Source organism: Protobothrops mucrosquamatus, unplaced genomic scaffold (genome assembly GCF_001527695.2).
Source record: "Protobothrops mucrosquamatus isolate PMUCROS unplaced genomic scaffold, P.Mucros_1.0 scaffold95, whole genome shotgun sequence".
NCBI lineage: Eukaryota > Metazoa > Chordata > Lepidosauria > Squamata > Viperidae > Protobothrops > Protobothrops mucrosquamatus.
This window is the reverse complement of record NW_015386470.1, coordinates 185,489-204,001: the sequence shown is the minus strand read 5'-3', so window position 1 is coordinate 204,001 and position 18,513 is coordinate 185,489. Positions and strand designations below refer to the sequence as shown.

Here is an 18,513-nt window from a genome sequence, read left to right as displayed (position 1 = left end):
CACAAAAAAATGTCAGATCTAGAAAAAATGGGAATGATGAATTGAAATCACACTGAAACACCATCCTATTTGAGTTTTAGCATTCAGATTACAAACTTTGACTTTCAAGCAGAGTAAAAGTCAAGTCTGCTCCAATTTGCAACTGATGCTTGAGACTTCAGAGACTTCCTAGCAAGATGTTTGGAGGTGTTTTATCATTTTCATCTTCTGGGATGTTTTCAGTTTCCCAACCTGGTCAACAGCCCTAGACTTTTCAGGTCATATGAACTGGAGTCTGGTTGTGGGGCTTCTAAGCCAAGACAAACTCAGCAGATGCTGTCACCTGCTGAGAACTTATTTTAAAATCATTATTATCATTATCATAAAATTCAACAGTGAAACCTTACTGTGAATTATTTAATAGCCATGGCATACTCACATTATCAAGACTGTAATAACACTCTTGCAATAATAGGCAGTTCAATGTACTATATTCGTTTTAAGTTATTAATTACATTAGGCATTTTTGTACACAATAAGGTAGAAATCAAACTAATACTTTTCCATTAGCAGTACTTTTAGTTCAGAATGGCAGAATTTCCAGCATCTGATAAAGAAGCTAAAATTATGCGATGCTATTGGTTCAATAAGTACGTGATTCTTTCTGCAATACCTAGACTCATTGATGACAATGGGCCAGATATGTTTGATACATTTTGGGCTTCTCACTTGGAGTTTCAAGAGAGGGAGAGATAGCTAGAGGTTTAAAGAACATGGAAATGGCATGTAGGAAAAAAAATCCTTTTCTACCTCTACAAATATTGATACATTATTTTTCATCTATTCTATTCTATTCTATTCTATTCTATTCTATTCTATTCTATTCTATTCTATTCTATTCTATTCTACCCCAGCCCACTCCATTCCATTCTAATTGATTCCAATCCATTCCATTCAAATAATAGACCCCTCAGAGACATTTGAATATATAAAGATCAGAAATAAGATACTGAACAATTAACTGAAAGTCAACCTCACCTCTTTTTCAAAACCTTATACGGGCCTTATATAGCCTCATGCTATTTCAAAATGAGAGTCTGTGACTGAAACAAATAATGCTTTTTTCACATTTAAAGGTAATTTGTGCAGAAATGTCTAGCCTAGGTGTTAGATTTGATATGTAAGTGTGATCTGGATGGCTTCAAAACAGACCTTCCAAAGTATTCTCAAACAAGCTTCTTCAGTGATATGCCACTAAACTGGAGAAAAGTATAAAAATTCAGTGATGGGCTGGCTTATTTATTCATTCATGGCTAGGATGAAGAAAAATAAAGGAATACTTATCCAATTTGCAAATAGCATCAAAGTGAGTGGGATAGCTCATATGCTACAATAAATGGGCTTGGTACACATCAGAATGATGGAAAAAATACTTATGCTTTCTGAGAGATACTATGGGCTTTTTTTCCTGAATATCTGAAGCTATCCCTTACAATAACCAGAACTGTATATTGAGCAACGAGCTTTGTTTGTTTGTTTATTTATTTATTAAGAATACTTATATAGTCACCCAGCTCACTCATGGTGAGTCCAAATGGCTTGCAGAAATAAAACTCCAAATGCAAAACAAAATGCATCTTCAGAAACACACACAAACACACACACATGGCAATAACAATCATAAAAACCCTTCAATGTATTCTATATCACCCCAGGGTTTTCAGGTCTGCTGGCAAAACCATATCTGCAGGGCCTTTTGAAAAAATATCAAGGTAGAGGCCAGTCTTATCTCCACATTCAAGTAGAAGATGTTATGACATGGATAATTTTAGATTTTGGTGAGTTTATCCATTCACTAAGCTTTAAAGTACTTTGAATGGAATGATGAAGAGGCAAACTAAAAAAAATCTTATATTCAAAATATGTAAGCATAACTTAATTGGTTAGCTTTATAGAATTTTGGAATTTTCTTATCTTTCTTACATCAGTCTTTTAAAATATCTTTCCTATTTTCTGGCACTGCAAATAACTGCTGTAGAAGTTAATTAACTCAAGTATATCAGTATTCCTATACTACATTCTCATACCTGTAATTGCCAAGATAAACTCCATCTGGATTAAGCATAGGAGCGATCTTGAAGACCAAATGATCACGCAGTACTTTGGCAATTGGATGTGGACTCACAAGAAAATCAATGATACCTAGGGGGAAAAGTATATTATTTTTTTCTTTATAAACACAAACATAATGTATGTTTTTCAAATTATATTGAATTCCATTGTAATAGTTTACTAGATATCATAAAACCAAAAGGGCAATTTCCAGTTATTTTTATTAAAGATGTGCAAATTGGGTGTAATTCAATTCAAACATCTGGATGGATTCAGAAAATCAATTGGAAAATCAGACTCTTTTAATTCAGATGTCTGAATCAATTTAGGCTAAATCTCTGAATTGAACCTGATTGGATTTAGATTGATCCAGTCCATTAGAGCACAGGTGCATATACATGATGTCTGAATCCACTTGGAAACATTCCGTTCAATGAACTAATCTGTCAAATTGATTCAGTACCACAGATTGATCAAAAAGGTTATGCCTGCACAATGTTTATAATAAAAAACATATTTTCTATACACTTTAACAATTCATTTCTTATCACTGATGCAAAGTAAGTAGTAATTGGTGAAGTTAAGTTCTTCTCCATGTCAAACAGGTAACAAGATGTATTATTATGGATGGATTAATCTCTCAACCTATCAAGTTATATCATATCACAGCACCCACCAAAGTTGCCCCAGTCTCCTTTAATCTTCAGTTTGATTATTGAAACAGTAGTGCTTTCTATTAGATAGTCTCAAGATATTAAGGGTGTGGTAGCACTTAATGCTAAATATATTTTTTTCTTATCTGCTGCTAATTTTATGACTCCTTGATGATTATGCAACGTCATTACCAATTTGTATTGGACCAATATGGTTTTGCTATTATCTGGAAAAAGTCTAATATGCTTCCTTTAGGATCTGCTGTATCAGTAGATTATTGTAAGAAATTTGTACAGGCTTTATAAAATATATTTTATAAAAAAATATTCAAGAAATGTATCACAAAATCTGAATCTAAACATATAAAAAATTTAGTAAATATAATTTCCATTAAAATTTGGGGCAAGATTAATCTTATCAATATGCATAGTATAAGATTACTATATATTTAACAGGGATTCCTGTATTTATTTTATTCAAATTTATAAATTAATAAGATTTTTTATGGCAAAGTAAACTTCCTTAAATATTGTTGGCCTAACTGCCTACCTAATATTGAAATTTACTACATTTTCAACCAGAACATTTGGCTTTTATTTTGACATCTAAAGTACATTATTTTGGAATGAGATCTTCTATGAATATTCTCTTCCTGGGGGCAATTTTTAGATGAAGTGTATAACACCTTTGAAATCTTGGCAAGTTTTAAGGTCCACTAAATCTACACTTCCTGCTTTGAAAGCTGCCAAGCATATTTGATTATTAAATAAGCAGTTATGTTTTGATCCTGAATCACATGAGAAATTTATGTAATGGAATCAAATTTGAAAATAGCAGGAAGGTCATTTTTCTGGAAAACGTAAGCTAAATAAGGGATCAGCACTTTTAATCAGTGTTTTCTTTAAAAAAAATACTTGTTTTAAAGATTTGGAGAAGTTGTATGTGATTAACCCACATTATTCCCTTGGCAATATATACAAATAAAACATATACTGATTAAACATTATGGCTGGCAACTCTAGCAGCATCCAAAGTACCTGTAATTTTAAGATCCATAAGAGGTGTGGATTCAATTGAGTAGAACCCAACAATTCAATGCTATAAGATTTGTTTGTTTGTTTATCCCATATATGTATGGTTATCTGTAGAGAATAAGGAACATGATCTTGATAGACCCTAGCCAAGTCTAGGGTCTTCTGAAAGAGCAATAGGGTTAGAGACATCCAAATCTTAGGAGGGAAGTTATTCCATTAAGCAGATTCACTGATAACATCCCATTGTGGGAACAATCCAGAGAAAAGAAATATTTTTGGGAATATTAAAAAGGCAGAATATATTTCCCCAAAGGAATAATGGAGAAGATCTTTAAAAAACTTCTCCACACACACACCCTAGCCAGACAACTCAACAGAAACCAGCTTTTAGAAATGCAGATGTAATAATCCATTCAGGAAGGTTGGAGCCCTCCAGCTAGAAGCTGAAGAGATCAGGAAGACAAAGACCCTTAAAATCTACATACCCCACCTAAACTCTAAGACAGACATAATAGGATTAACCCATCACCATCAGAATACCAAAAAGGCACACTCAGACTCAGGTCAAAGTTCATGACACAGGAACAACTCCAAACAAAAGCCCAAGAAGGTATAAAAATCCAGTCCCTACTATATGTGCTCTCTCTTTTTCCAGAGCCATCTTTCTGTCTGGCTCTCCTCTTCAATGAACTACAACCTTCTTTCTAAAGCAGTTGCCATGTTGTTTATTCCTGGCTTGGACTGGACCCTGATGAAGATTTTTCCTTCAACATCATCATATAACATTGTTTTACGGAAAGGATCCATAACATGCACACCCTGCCAGATCTGGAGCGATGAGCTGAAATCATAGTGACAGGCTTTAAAGGCACCAATCAGCACCTTGAATTGCACCTAGAAGTCCACAAGCAGCTAGTGCGGCTATATAGCAATGATTAAAAAGTAAATAGCTGAATTTTGGAATGAAGAATTGGAATATTCAATTTTTGAAAATTAGTGAGTCTGGCAGCTAAGAAACATAAAATACACTTCTTATAATTTAAAAATGAACATAGTTCATCAAAAATAGTTTGTGCTTATTGGGTGCTTCAAAGAATTTTGAAAAAGGGAAGGGTATTAGATTTTTTTCATGTTGACATTGTAAACAATTCAAAAGTTCTTTAAGTCATATAAACTGCTTTTGACTTGCTATAGCCTTATAACAAATTTCAATACACTTTTTGGGAGAAATAATATAATTAAATATATTAATGTGATGTTGAACTATATTTCAAACATATAATTTGTTATCTCATGAAAAGGTTTGCTTATATTGAGTCTGGGGTATGGCAAAGAGGAAAGAATACCATCATGACTTTAAGGAATGGATCCAACATATGAGCCTGTTATATATTTTTGGAAAGTGAGAAGATGAACTAATAAGTTTCGTATAGTCTACATATAATAATAAATGTAAGAATTGAATTAATTTTTTTACTACCTATAGTTAATGTATCATTTGTTTTCTGTTTATCCTGTTAGTTTTAATTCTTTATCACTTTTTGTTCATGTTGCTCACTATACCTAGGTTTTTATTTACTGTATAATCATTGTCTTCTTTTTTCTTTAGTAAGTTTTTATATCTTGCAATATATTTTGCTATAGATTTTTTTAAAGGTATAGTACATCTCTTTCATGCTTACCAGGCAAACTTTGGATGTGTGAGATTTACTGGGTTTTATTACTATTAGTGCCAGTAAATAATAACTCCAGGCAAGTTATTTTTATCAGAATTATTTACATTTATATACAGATTATTCTGTAAATGAAAATAGGCAATTGCCCTCCTTGTCTGCCAAGTACATATATTCACACAATTAGCTTTCATTGATCCTAAATGAAATTGTGGAGACTTAAAATTTTCATTCAGTCCATAATGAGAGTTTGGAGACAAATAGAATCTAAACTGAAATAGGAAAACCAGAAACATTTTCCATTCAAAAGCAAAGGTAGCATGATGGCTATAATCCTGACTTGGATCAAGGAGACTAATTCTTCTCTCTGCCATGTAGCTCACAAATACAGTATGCACTGTATCTGCAGCTATCTTTCTGTCAAATTTATATCAGAAGTTTCATGAGTCAATACAACGGTGTAATCTCATAGATGCTTCCTGGACTATTTTGAAGACCAGTAGAGGGTAACATTTATGCAGAAGTTGAATTTGTCTATCAAATCAATAAATGCATTGCTAGATTTTGGAAATATATTGAATATAAGTGTGAATATGATTAATCTAATTTCCTTAATGATGTTACTATGCAGAATATGCACTTCTGGAAAAAATAAAGGAAGATCCATTACATTAATAATTTAAAATCAGAGTGAAAAAGATTAAGGATATAAAAATGGATATGTATCTAAATGGATTTCCTGGAAAGCCTTCCAACCTTCTTTTTTATAATAGACAACAGGTGGAGCTAAATTAATCTGGACTGTATGACAGCATATTCAAAGACCCTTTGGTAGAAAGGGTGGTGAAAAAGATTGAAAGCCTCACTCTTGCAAAGCTGACAAATGTGGGCATAATGAGCACAAAATGAGCTACCGCTGTGGCAGAATAGACAAAACTCCATAACAACCTTTGTGGGCTTGCTGCCTCATTCATAAGCCATGATGTGGTTTCTTTGATTTTAGCTCAGCATTGTGTGGCATCACGCATTAAGGCTTGTAAATAATAACTTATATCTTACTATGCTCATTCAACAAACCATAACTAAATTTGACCCATTACTTAACACAACCCTTGTGAGTCACAACAAGGTGGGGTTTTGCTTTGTTTTGTTTTTTGGCAACACACATGGAAAGAAAATTCTTATGTATATTTACTTCCAATCTGTGTTAAGAACTATAGCCACATTTTTTTCTTCTTCTGTGTCTGATTGTCAAAGTCTGCTGGACAAGTCCCTGCAGTTTTCTTGGCAAGGTTTTTCATAAGAGATTTGTCATTTCCTCCTTCTAGGACTAAGAGAAAGTAACTGGCCCAAGATCACCAAGCTGTTGATGGGTAGGACTAGAAGGCAAAACTAGAACTCACGGTGTCCTAGTTTCTAGCCTGATGTCTTAATCATTATGCCAAACTGGCTTTCATAAGCTCTCATATTATTTTTGCTGGATTTTAGAGATTTTTTTCTAAGTTTTCTGTTTTGCTAATAACAATATTTATGACTGTTTCTCAGAACAAAAAAACAGAATTCTCAAAAAGTCTTTCTTTTACAACAGCCTCATAGGCAGACTTCAAATTCACTAGGTCTGTTGTTTTGTTTTTTACCAGAACACTAACATTCAAACAGAGAATAAGAAAAAACGCTCCACTGAAAAACTGATGGATCAAAATAGGCAGTAAATTGGAAATGGTGGATTTTGAATAACCTGCACATGTTAGAGTTCATATTCTACCTGATTTTCCCTTATTTGTTTCCACAATTATAATTTGAGAAGGGGGAGAACACTCTTTTTTCTTGCTATGCTGAGTAATTAAGAAAAAGAACTAGCTTGAGAATCTATTGCATATCATCCAAAATGATATTAATCCAGCCTAATTTTAAGGTGTATTTTAAATATATTATTTCAAAAAAAGTTTTAGCAAATATTGACCATCTTGATATACTAACATATCCACTGAAATCAGTGAGGTTAAGTTAATACAGAATCTAATGCATATAAACTGCTCAAACAAGGGCCAAAAGCTTGGATAGGATAAAATATTCCAAAATAAAAAGGAAATCAATTGTAAGAATTAGGAGGAGAAACAGAAATGTTGATGATAATGATTTTTAAAAAAGAAAAATGGGCCATGCAACAGCTTTTCCTGAAGATGTCATCTTAAAATGCTTACAACAAACATCAATAGTCCATTATCAATTCTAAACCAAGATAGAAGACTGCCTATAAATCTATATTGTATGTGCATACTTCACATAAAATTAGCCAATCAGTAAAATTATTTTAATGTTTTTCTGTCAAGTAAAGATACCGACCTACCAACCAGTAAGGCATACAATATTGATATTTTTGCATTTGTAAAAGCTAGATAAATTTGTTGTTTATGTTCATAAATCAATGCAAACTAAAATTTACATCTTCTACAATCAGCAAGAAGCATATCTTATATTTCATTAGACCTAGGTTAAATATTTGGTGGAAGCCATGTCCAATTAATATAATTTGCCTGAAGGCAGATAGCATGATAAAATGTGTGCCTTAATTTTTAGTTGGTCCTTGCATTAAAATAACAGTTGCTGGTAAACAGGAAGACTAATGATGCCAGTTGATGTTATTAGTGGCTAATAATTGCTTAATTTGCCCACTAATTGACCTATGCCACTATAGAGGTATTGGACCATGTCGCGGGGTTGGAAGAAAACAAGAGCAGTATAATGTTACTACTGAGAGTGACTTCTGGAAATAGAACTACTTGTTGCAATATATTTTCCTTTCACAGATGAGCAGATTAATTGGCCTGCCAATTAGTATGCTATTAAAGAAAATAACTAGATTCCTATTATTCCTCTGCCCTGGGTCAAACAGAATGAACCAGTTGACTCAATGTGAATAATCTATTTGGGGGAAGGAAGGAAGGAAGGAAGGAAGGAAGGAAGGAAGGAAGGAAGGAAGGAAGGAAGGAAGGAAGGAAGGAAGGAAGGAAGGAAGGAAGGAAGGAAAGTTATCTCTAATTTTAATATGTATGGGCCTAAATTCAGGCAGGATCTATTATAGAAAAGTATAAGTATAACTTATTATTTTGTGCCTGTAAATAATTCCTTCTCTGGACGACAAAAAATGAAGATGGTTCTTATTTTTGTAGAAGAAAATACCAATAACAATCAATTAATAATGGAGAAGATAAATAGCTGTTTAAGTTTATGTTTAATAAACTATTTAGTTAACTATTAGAGGTAATGAAGATTTTAAAACTAGTATTATATATAGCCATTATATTGGTACCTGTACATCATAAAGTATGCTTGGAGGAGCATATATTAAGCACATTTCTTAGCTAGATTCCTCTTTATCAGGGGTGTCAAACTCGCCGCATCACAAGACGTGTCGCGACGTATCGGAACTTTTTTCCCCTTGCCAGAGCTGGGGTGGGTGTGGCTTGGCAACTTTAAGATGTGTGGACTTCGACTCCCAGAATTCCTCAGCCAACATGTGCTGACTGGAGAATTCTGTTCTGTATTGTGCAAATATATCCTAGGAGACATATATTCATAACACACATAATCAACTCTCTATCAAGTCTCTCTTATATTAACCTTTCTTACTCACAGTGAAATAAGTTACAAATAACTTAAAGCATGTATTTATTGGTTGTGTATTTATTTCAGATCACAGCATTTCTACCTAAACAGTAGGGTTACTGGGTCAGCCAACACACCTCGCAATAATACTGACACTGGCAAAGACTGAACGACAGCCTTAAAAATATACATCAATGTAACTCATTAGCACTAACAGAGAAGAACAAAAATCAGACATTCACAGTAAGAAGACCAAGAATCTGATATGGCAAATAATCATCAGCCAAGAATCTGATATGGCAAAGAAGAAATGAATATAGTTAGATGATGGCAAAACGAACACTCTTTGCACTCTGCTCTCTTTATTCAGATTTAATTTGTATCACATATATTGCCATAGTTGCTATTGTTTATTCAGACAATAGTTCGGTATGAATCATTGCTATTTTCTTTCCTCACACGCATTTCAAGTTTGTCCTTGCTGTTTATTTATACCACTAAAACAATGGAGTGGTTGGCTAAGTGGCTTTCCTCCATAGCCATCCTTTGTTTGTTCTTCCTTGATCTCTGCACAAATCTCTCTCAATCTGCTCATGTCAAACTTCTCTGATTTTTCTATTCTCTTCCCACCATGAATGTCTCTTTATAATGCCTACACAGCCTCTCTTTCTAGTGCCCCTCCAAGCCTTCCACATAATCTTCCATAAAGGTTTCCCCATTGCATTTAAACTGGGAGTTGTGTGGAATTGCTTTTGTTCTCCTATTTATGCTTTAACCATCATCTCTTTAGTCTTTTGTCTTCCCCCATGTACATTTCCCAGAGCAGAGTCCACAAGCTTATTTCCTATAAAGCACCATAGAAACTGGCAGGCCTGCTATTAATTAAATATTCAACGTGTGCAGATTTATTCCTGAGAGTTGTATGAATTTACAGCTATGAAATAGTTTACTTTCACCTTAATTATTTGCAAAGCACACTTTTGTACTGAAGACAAACATATATGCATAATGCCAGGATTAAACACATTTCACCCAAACATTTTTTTTCCAAATGCAAATAAGCAAAGGGCTGTCCACTCAAATTATTCAATAAAGCTCTTTGCTGAAGTATTGCTGGTACTCATTCAAAACGAATGTTGATAAATGAGCCATGTTGCCTAGTATAATGGTTATTGACAAGTTCAAGCGTTATGTTATCATGGGAATTTTCTCTTGAAAGGATGATTACCTAAAAGAATCCATAATGAACAGTCAATATGGATGCTGACACTGCTTATTTCTGGGTTGAGAGGGGGGAAAGCTGCCATCAAAATTGCATTTGAAATTATAGTTGAAACAATAGAGGTATAAATAAAAAATCAGGAGGAGAATTTATAGAAGGAGGTAGAACAGAAGCTGAAATTCAATGTCAGTGTTTAACATATAATTCTATAATGTCTATTCAGAAATATGTCTTGCTGAGTTCACTCCAACTTTAAGTATATTATGCATAGCAATCAAATAATCTTTCAGAAAGTTTCTTTACTTATCAAAGAAAGCACTATACTTTAACACTGTGAGGGATGTATTGTACCACATCCCTTTCAACTAGCAGGTTGTAACTAGTATGCAGGAACATGTATTTCAGACTGCCATTTTCCTAGAGAAGGAGCTATTTCTTCAAGTCTTTTTTAACTGCCATGTATATAGGTTGAATTCCATGGGTGAAATGAATGGGACATTTCTTAACCTTCCCCCTTCTGGATATGTTCAACCAATTTGGTGTCCTTTAGAATTTCCCACCAGCATGGGGACTGATGTGCAAGATATCCAATCAAGGATAGATTATGCTAGTTATGAAGAAAAAAGCTTTGAAACATGGATAAAAATACATGGGGAGAAACGATGGTCTTCTAGACAAAGGGGAAAAAATGTGAATTCAAGCACTTCAGAAACTCCAAGAGACCTAGTAGAGTTTCTTAAGTGCATTCTAGTTTTCTGATGCCATGGGACTTGTTTGTGTGTGAAAGCAGGGAAACAAGAGCTACGTAGCTTGCCTGACACAAATACCTTGTGCTATAAGTGTACAAGCACATGTGTATCCAAATACCTTGAAATCATAGAAGTTAATAAAATCAATTGGAATCCACTAGGAATAAATGTACATTTGTTTTTTAAAAAAGTTATTATCTTTAGTACAAGAGTTTCAAGTACGTAATTGACATTCTGTTTAATGAACATTTCTTCCTTCTCTATGAAGGAGGACTGACTCTTTTAACAATGGTACACGGACAAAGAAATAGAATATACGAGAACTAATTATTTTGGTTTAATGGAAATTTGGGATTATTTCAATTTCTTTATTTACTAAGGCTTATGTGATAATAAGTTCCCACAGGCTCTAAGCAGCTTACAAAATTCCACAGCGTAGGGTTACAAATACTTGTCACAGAAAACATTTAACCAAAGAACTATGACAGTGCCCTCTATCAGGGTAAACAAAACCTTACTTCCCCAGATCCAAGTTTTTACAGCTTTTTCAGAAGCCAAATAAGTAGCAGAGGACCATATACAGTATATGTATATAAGTGAACGGTTCTGTAAAAGGAGTCCATAACTAAAAAGCTTTCTCCCAGGGTCCCTGTACGTGACATTCCCCCCAAAGATGGGACCCTCAGCAAATCCCCTCTTTTTGATCTCACTGAACGAACTTGATTAATGAATCATTTAAAATTCATGCAATTTACTGGCTACAATATATACTGTACACATACAAACCCATTGCAGACTTACACATTATGCAGAGATCAGAAAAGAAGTAAGAGAATAAAGGAAATTACAGGTATGAGATATGAAAGAGAAAAGGAATCGTATTTAAAACTAGATACCCCAGTAACATCCACTATACCTGTTTATGTGTTACCATTATTAAATACCCCCTTAATTCCACATTCTATATTCCGTTCTTTAAAGTTCTTGTTTATTTTTTCCAGCATATCAACTCTGTCCAGCTACAGCTTCCTTGTTCTCCCCTGTCCTATCAATACATTTACCCTGCCTTCAAATCTTGGTTTTTCCATCTGATCCTTATTCATCCTCTTCAATGTAATTTCAGACATTCATTTTTGTATTCAGTCCACTTTCATTTGGTTCTCTTTGGTGATGACTCCTGACTAGCAGTCACATTTCTAACTTTATATTTCTTACAGCAGGTAACTTTTTCATCATCAGGGGCAAGTGGAAGTCAATCTACCAGAGACCAACCTAAGGGAGAAACCTTATTTTAAGCTGACAGGTAAGAATAAGGAAAGAGTTATCTTTCTGCAAAAGTAAAGGAGACAGACAAGATAATTACAAATGACAGCATGGATGATAGCCAGTCAAGGGCATATCAAGAAGCAAAGACAGATCATGTGCTTCATGATCTATATTTTACTGATGACTTTCTTGAACCTAATATTTTCCAAAATATAAATACATAGTGATTAAAGACTTATTGTAAACTATGATGCAAACTAAAAGTTTCCAGGAGCAAGTCAGCATTTTTATGTTATTGTTTAAAACAATGTTAAGATGCTTCCTCACCCCTTCCTTAGCTTTCCCAAAAAAATTCAATGTTATTTCGTTAGGAACATGTATGAACTATAAAATGTCAGTTGTAAGAAGGACACACACATATGGAGATTAATACTTGTAGGGCCTATCATATCCTTCTGGATAATGAGCAAGGAAGGATTAGGATCACTTATGTAATATTGCATTAGTCAATATTAAAGAGTTGGATCACAACAGCAATTTTTACACCTGTATCTAATCTCATATTCTTTATTTAAATTATTTACACCAAAATGTCCTGTGAAGCTTTCATTGAGGAAAGAGAATGAACCTTGAAGTGCACAAAAATTATGACAAACAGAGGAGAAAAACCACTATAGAAGCAGTGCCCGACATTTTTGGCACCAGGGACCAGTTTCATGGAAGACAATTTTCCATGGACCGGGGGGAGGATGAGCGTGCAACCTAGATCCCACTCATGCACAGTTTCACTCACCCACCTTTCACCTCCAGCTGTGCAACCCAGTTCCTAACAGCCACGGACTGGTACCAGTCTGTGGCCCAGGGTTTTGGGACCCCTGCACTTCAGTATCATAATGGATTTATTTTATCATTTATAATATGTTAAAAACTCATGCTATAGGTTTGCTTCCCATTTATTCTGGCATCCATGTAAGCAAATTTAAAACGCTAATTTTATGAAAATTAGCTATGTTAGAGGTAGTGTTATCTTCTAAGGAAATTTAGAAACATGGTAGTTTAAAATTTTATCCTTCATGTTGTTTCAAATAATCAATTTCTAACCTCAGGTCTTATTCTTTTTTTTTTTAAATAAAATTTTATTGATTTTTATAATTAAACAACAAATAGCAATAAGATGCATTTACATACATAAGCAGAGAAAACAAAAGTAATCCAAGTCAATACATTGTCGGAAACGCTCGGCAGTCCCCGCCTTGCCTCCACCCTCATCCACTTTCCTATCCTTCCTCCCTCTAACCCACAACCTCTCCTCCTTCCTCCTTTCCACCTACCTACGTCCCATCTCCTTTCTATCCACCTCCTCGAGTGCAATTTGGTATACCAGCCGAGCATCTCCTCTTATCAATACAATTATTGTTTACCTATAACATGTAAATACATCAATTTTTATAATTCCCCTAATCCTCTTCCCCCCCTGGACTTCCCGGAACCAAATACAGGATTGAAACACATCCCATTCCATATCTAAATTACAATTTAACTAAACAAACATAATACAATCAATATATACCTACTTTAACTCTAACCTCAGGTCTTATTCTGATCAATGTTTGTGGGCTTGTAGAAGGGAAGAACTCAGTATTTATAATGGAAACTCCTAATCTGAGAAATAATGATAATTAGCAGGAAACCCAGTCATTGAGGACCTGACGCTCATTCTTTTCTTCACAGTTTGATATTATGGATTATATAACTGGCTGTAAAGGGATAGGCTGCTTGTAACTTTTAAATAAGAGGGAATTGACTGGGTTTCTGAATAGTATGTTGAGGGCATTCTCCTGGTTTTGGTTGTTTTGTTTTCTTTAATTTTCCTAATGCATAGTAATGTACTTAGATAATTTCCACCATCCAAGTAAAATCTGTTGCTGCCTTTTTTCTTTCTTTCTTTCTTTCTTTTTTTTTTGCAGCTACTTAATATTTTTTCATGCTGGAGCAAATAAAAAAGAAATCCTTAGAGGATGGCATGGACTATAGAATATAGGTTTTAATGAATTAGGCAGGATTTATCTGAATTACTCTAAGGATGCTGTGTACAGAATGGCAAGTTTGTTCATTATTATTCAAGGTTAGTCCCTCTAGTGATTTTGTGTGCTTCAGACATCAGTAAATTTTTGCTGGATTATGATTCTTATTTTAACAGAATTAGCTAGTGTTAAAGACAACCAAAATATTCACGTGGTACAAATAAATAAAAATGTCAATTACAGTCTACTTTTATGTGCTACATAATGTGGAAGGGTCACAACTTTGAGAAAAATAATGGCTGCTTGATGAGAGGTAGTCCATGAATTTTGAGTGAAAGGACCATCATGGCATTGACACAGCTATAGGAAGAATGTAAATATTGTTTCTATATATAAATATTGCCTCTCACCTTACGATAAGAATCAATAATGTTCATACAGTGCAAAGACCAATATCAGAAACAATAATCTTTAAATCTGTTATGAATGCTTCCCATATATCATGGGGTACATTATTTTGGATACATTTTCATCTTACTGATGCTTTATCACTAAGTTATATGTCATTTAAAATCACTAAAGATTCCTATTTGGATTCCTATTTGGGAAGTTTGTTAAATAGATGTTGGCGTTCAGTGTAATATCTTTATTTCATTTTCTTTTATGTATTTCTTACTTTCACTTTTGTTTCTTTAATTTCTTCACAAGAAAAAATGAACTTGGCAACCGCTCTGTGTCATTTTGATTCCCTAGTTTACTTTTTTCTATGTTCCTTGGACTATTTATTTATTTCCATTTGGTATCCTGTTTTCTACTCACTTCAAATGCAAACAAATACACAAGGGATGATCCATCTAGATAAAACAAAAGTTTTGGATGTTTGAATCGGCTTCCAGAAAGGAGGGTAAAAAGAGTTTTGCACAATCAAAAGCAGAAGGAAGTTTTCCAGCCCCTTCTCTTTCTTTCTTTCTTTCTTTCTTTCTTTCTTTCTTTCTTTCTTTCTTTCTTTCTTTCTTTCTTTCTTTCTTTCTTTTTCTTTCTTTCAAAAAAAAAAAAACCCTTGGCTTGAGACAAATGGGGAGGAGATAGCAAAGAAATGTGAAAGGAAGGAGATTCCCTGGCAGGGGTTGAAGAAGAGAAAACACCTGAAAGAAATAAAGGTTGAAAGTTGTACTGAGACAAGAAATGATCACACAGACTTTGTGAGCTAGTTTCCAGGAAAATGACTGGCTGAGAGAAACTGTGGAGGGAGTAGAGATGAACTCCTCTGAGGCTAGAGGTGATGAGAGTTTAATTTGGAACCAAGAAAATCTTCCAAGAGTAGAAAAGCTAGTTCAGGCAAAGAGGAGAATTATAGGCAGAATAAGCTGTCTGCTTCCCACTATAAGCTAAGGGTTACAGTCTAAAAGTTAAGAGATATGATACCATAAATCCCAGGAAATCAAGAGAAGCTAAGAGGAAGTGTTGCTAAAATTTGGTTTGCAGATGGCAATCTATGTTAGCCAAGTATTGGAGAGTAGAAGCCAACTAGAGCAGGGGTAGGCAACTTTGACCCTTTTATAACTATGCTGGCTCAGGAATTCTGGGAATTGAAGTCCACGAGTCATAAAAGAGCCAAGGTTGCCTACCCCTGAACTAGAGAAATGAGCTGAGGAAATCCTATGCTAATCTTCATGGCATCTTAAATTTCAAAAGGGTTTGCTAATTGTTTCAATTCATTTGCCTCAGATTTTTGTATCAGAAGTGTATTGTCTTTATGCAAACTACATTCTGACATGTTGCACTCTAGTAACATATTTGAATTTCATAACACGTTCATCTCAATTTTTGTCCAGGCTCCCCATATGCCTATCTATCTATCTATCTATCTATCTATCTATCTATCTATCTATCTATCTATCTATCTATCTATCTATCTATCTATCTATCTATCTATCTATCTATCTATCTATCTATCTCTATATCTATATCTATATCTATATATCTATATCGATAGATAGATAGATAGATAGATAGATAGATAGATAGATAGATAGATAGATAGAGATAGAGATAGAGATAGAGATAGATAGATAGATAGATAGATAGATAGATAGATAGATAGATAGATAGATAGATAGATAGATAGATAGATAGATAGATAGATAGATAGACAGACAGACAGACAGACAGACAGACAGACAGACAGACAGACAGACAGACAGACAGACTAATTGGGAAACTGTGAGCATCTTTGACCACACTAAATGCAAAAACGCTGGGAAATTCCTGGAATCTTGGCACTCAGACAAATCAGCCATCAACAGGTATATGGACATAAACAACATTTATACATCATTCAAAAGAGATATTAAAAACAAAAAAGAAAACAGAAATACAGAACACCTCATCATCAGCAATCAACACCCAGATAAGAAGGATTAACACCAGGATTAACACCAGACAAACATTCAAGCAGTATACAATACCCTAATCAAAAACTACCAACTCAGGCAAACAATCATGCAGTAAACAACACCTAATCAAGAAACTATCAAGGGAAAACAGCAACAACACTGACAGGGCAAGCTACTATATATAAACAGAGAGCAAATCTCACTCTCTTCTAGCACTGAAGACGTTACCTAGTGTGGTAACAACACATCTGCATAAAAGCAACCAAGTTCCGAGAGCATCACGGATTAGGCTGTCTTGCGTATTTTGAAAGTGTTTTAAATGTAAAACTTGCAAAAGGCCTTTGACTTTGAAACTGAGTTCCAAACACTTCCATAATATTCAAAACAATCTATTTTACACACAGAGCAGGGTGTTTCACACTCACAAAGAGTGTTTTGAATTCGAGACTGTTGGATTTAGAAATGTTTTATAAACTATTGATCTTCTGCTATATTCTCATCTTTAGGGGAAGAAAAGAATGAAAATGAAAAAATTCCCCTAATTTGCCGGAAGCCTCTTATATCTCTGAAATGAATACTCCTGACCTTTGCAAACATATTTTAAAAACCACTGAGCACTTATAGTGTTCACATGAGCATGCCTACATTAGAGTGTTCTTGACAATAGCCCTCTAACTGTAGAGCCAGCTGCCTGACTATAATAGTGGTAAACTAGTATAATTATCTATATGCATTCTAACCAGCCATACATTGCTGAATATTGGATACATGCATACTAAGTAAGCCAGGCTTGACTGCAAGGAATAAAAGCTTTCTAATGCTACTTTTCCTGGTCCTGGCACCTTGGCAGCAAATAAAGAAATGAATCATTAAATTGCTGAAATAAGATTGTAAGATTTTTTTGTGCATGGAGATCTTGGGAGATTTTATTCTGGAGGGTTTGGTGGGGAGGGGTTGGTTAATCTTGGGGAGCCAGCAGGTTCCTAGGACCGGTCAGATTTAATAAGAGCAAGTTTTCATTTTGCTAGATCTTTAAATACACAATTTGTTACCATTTTTATTCGTATTAACATTTCTTAACACTGCACTACATTTTATTTCATTTGTAAACCATTTCAGGAACATTAATTGAAAGGAGGAAAAAATATAAGCTGTTATAGCTGGTTGAAGAAATGGGAGAATTTCCACACAGGAAAGTATAACTTCTGCGATTAATACCAATTCTTAGGGGGGGGGGAATTAAACATCCTAATATGGGCTTTCAGGGTAACATTATTGTGTTTTTCTTCCATGAAGAGATAGAATGCAAAGCGAGCAGAAAATATACATATTGTACACTGAGGTCTGATATTAAACATTTGTCAACCAACCAAACCAAGAAGACCTGTGGTTATTCAAGATGAGTCAAGGAATACTCCAGGCTAAGGAGAAAGAGAAGTGCTTTATTTAACAAAAAGCTCAGAAGGTTTCTATGTTCACAGAACCCTGCCTGCTTTAGAGATCTCTTCACCTGAAATTCAGATGAAGGTCACATATGGAGGTTGCTCTAGCTGAGAGACTTTGCTGGTTGCCATATCAACTGGACTTCTTCATAGAAAAGGTTTGCTTCTCACTGTCTAAGTTTCATATTAGAATAAAGCATGGCTGACAAACAGCTATGCCCTTATCAGCAAGGATGAGTTTGTTCTTTTATTTACGTGCTGCAATTCGGAGTTTAATAAAAATAAGGATTTGGTTGCTTTTCTCTCTCTCTCTCTCTCTCTCTCTCTCTCTCTCTCTCTCTCTCTCTCTCTCT

General features: G+C 34.4%; 1 protein-coding gene across 1 annotated transcript in view; it reads right to left on the bottom strand.

The window, feature by feature from the left end:
• The window catches only part of AGBL4 (ATP/GTP binding protein like 4), a 196,927-nt gene that overhangs the window by 160,085 nt on the left and 18,329 nt on the right, over positions 1-18,513 (bottom strand). The window contains exon 3 of the mRNA XM_015812538.1: positions 2,067-2,181. Coding sequence (XP_015668024.1) covers positions 2,067-2,181 — 115 coding nt within the window. The remainder of the gene's footprint in view (positions 1-2,066; positions 2,182-18,513) is intronic.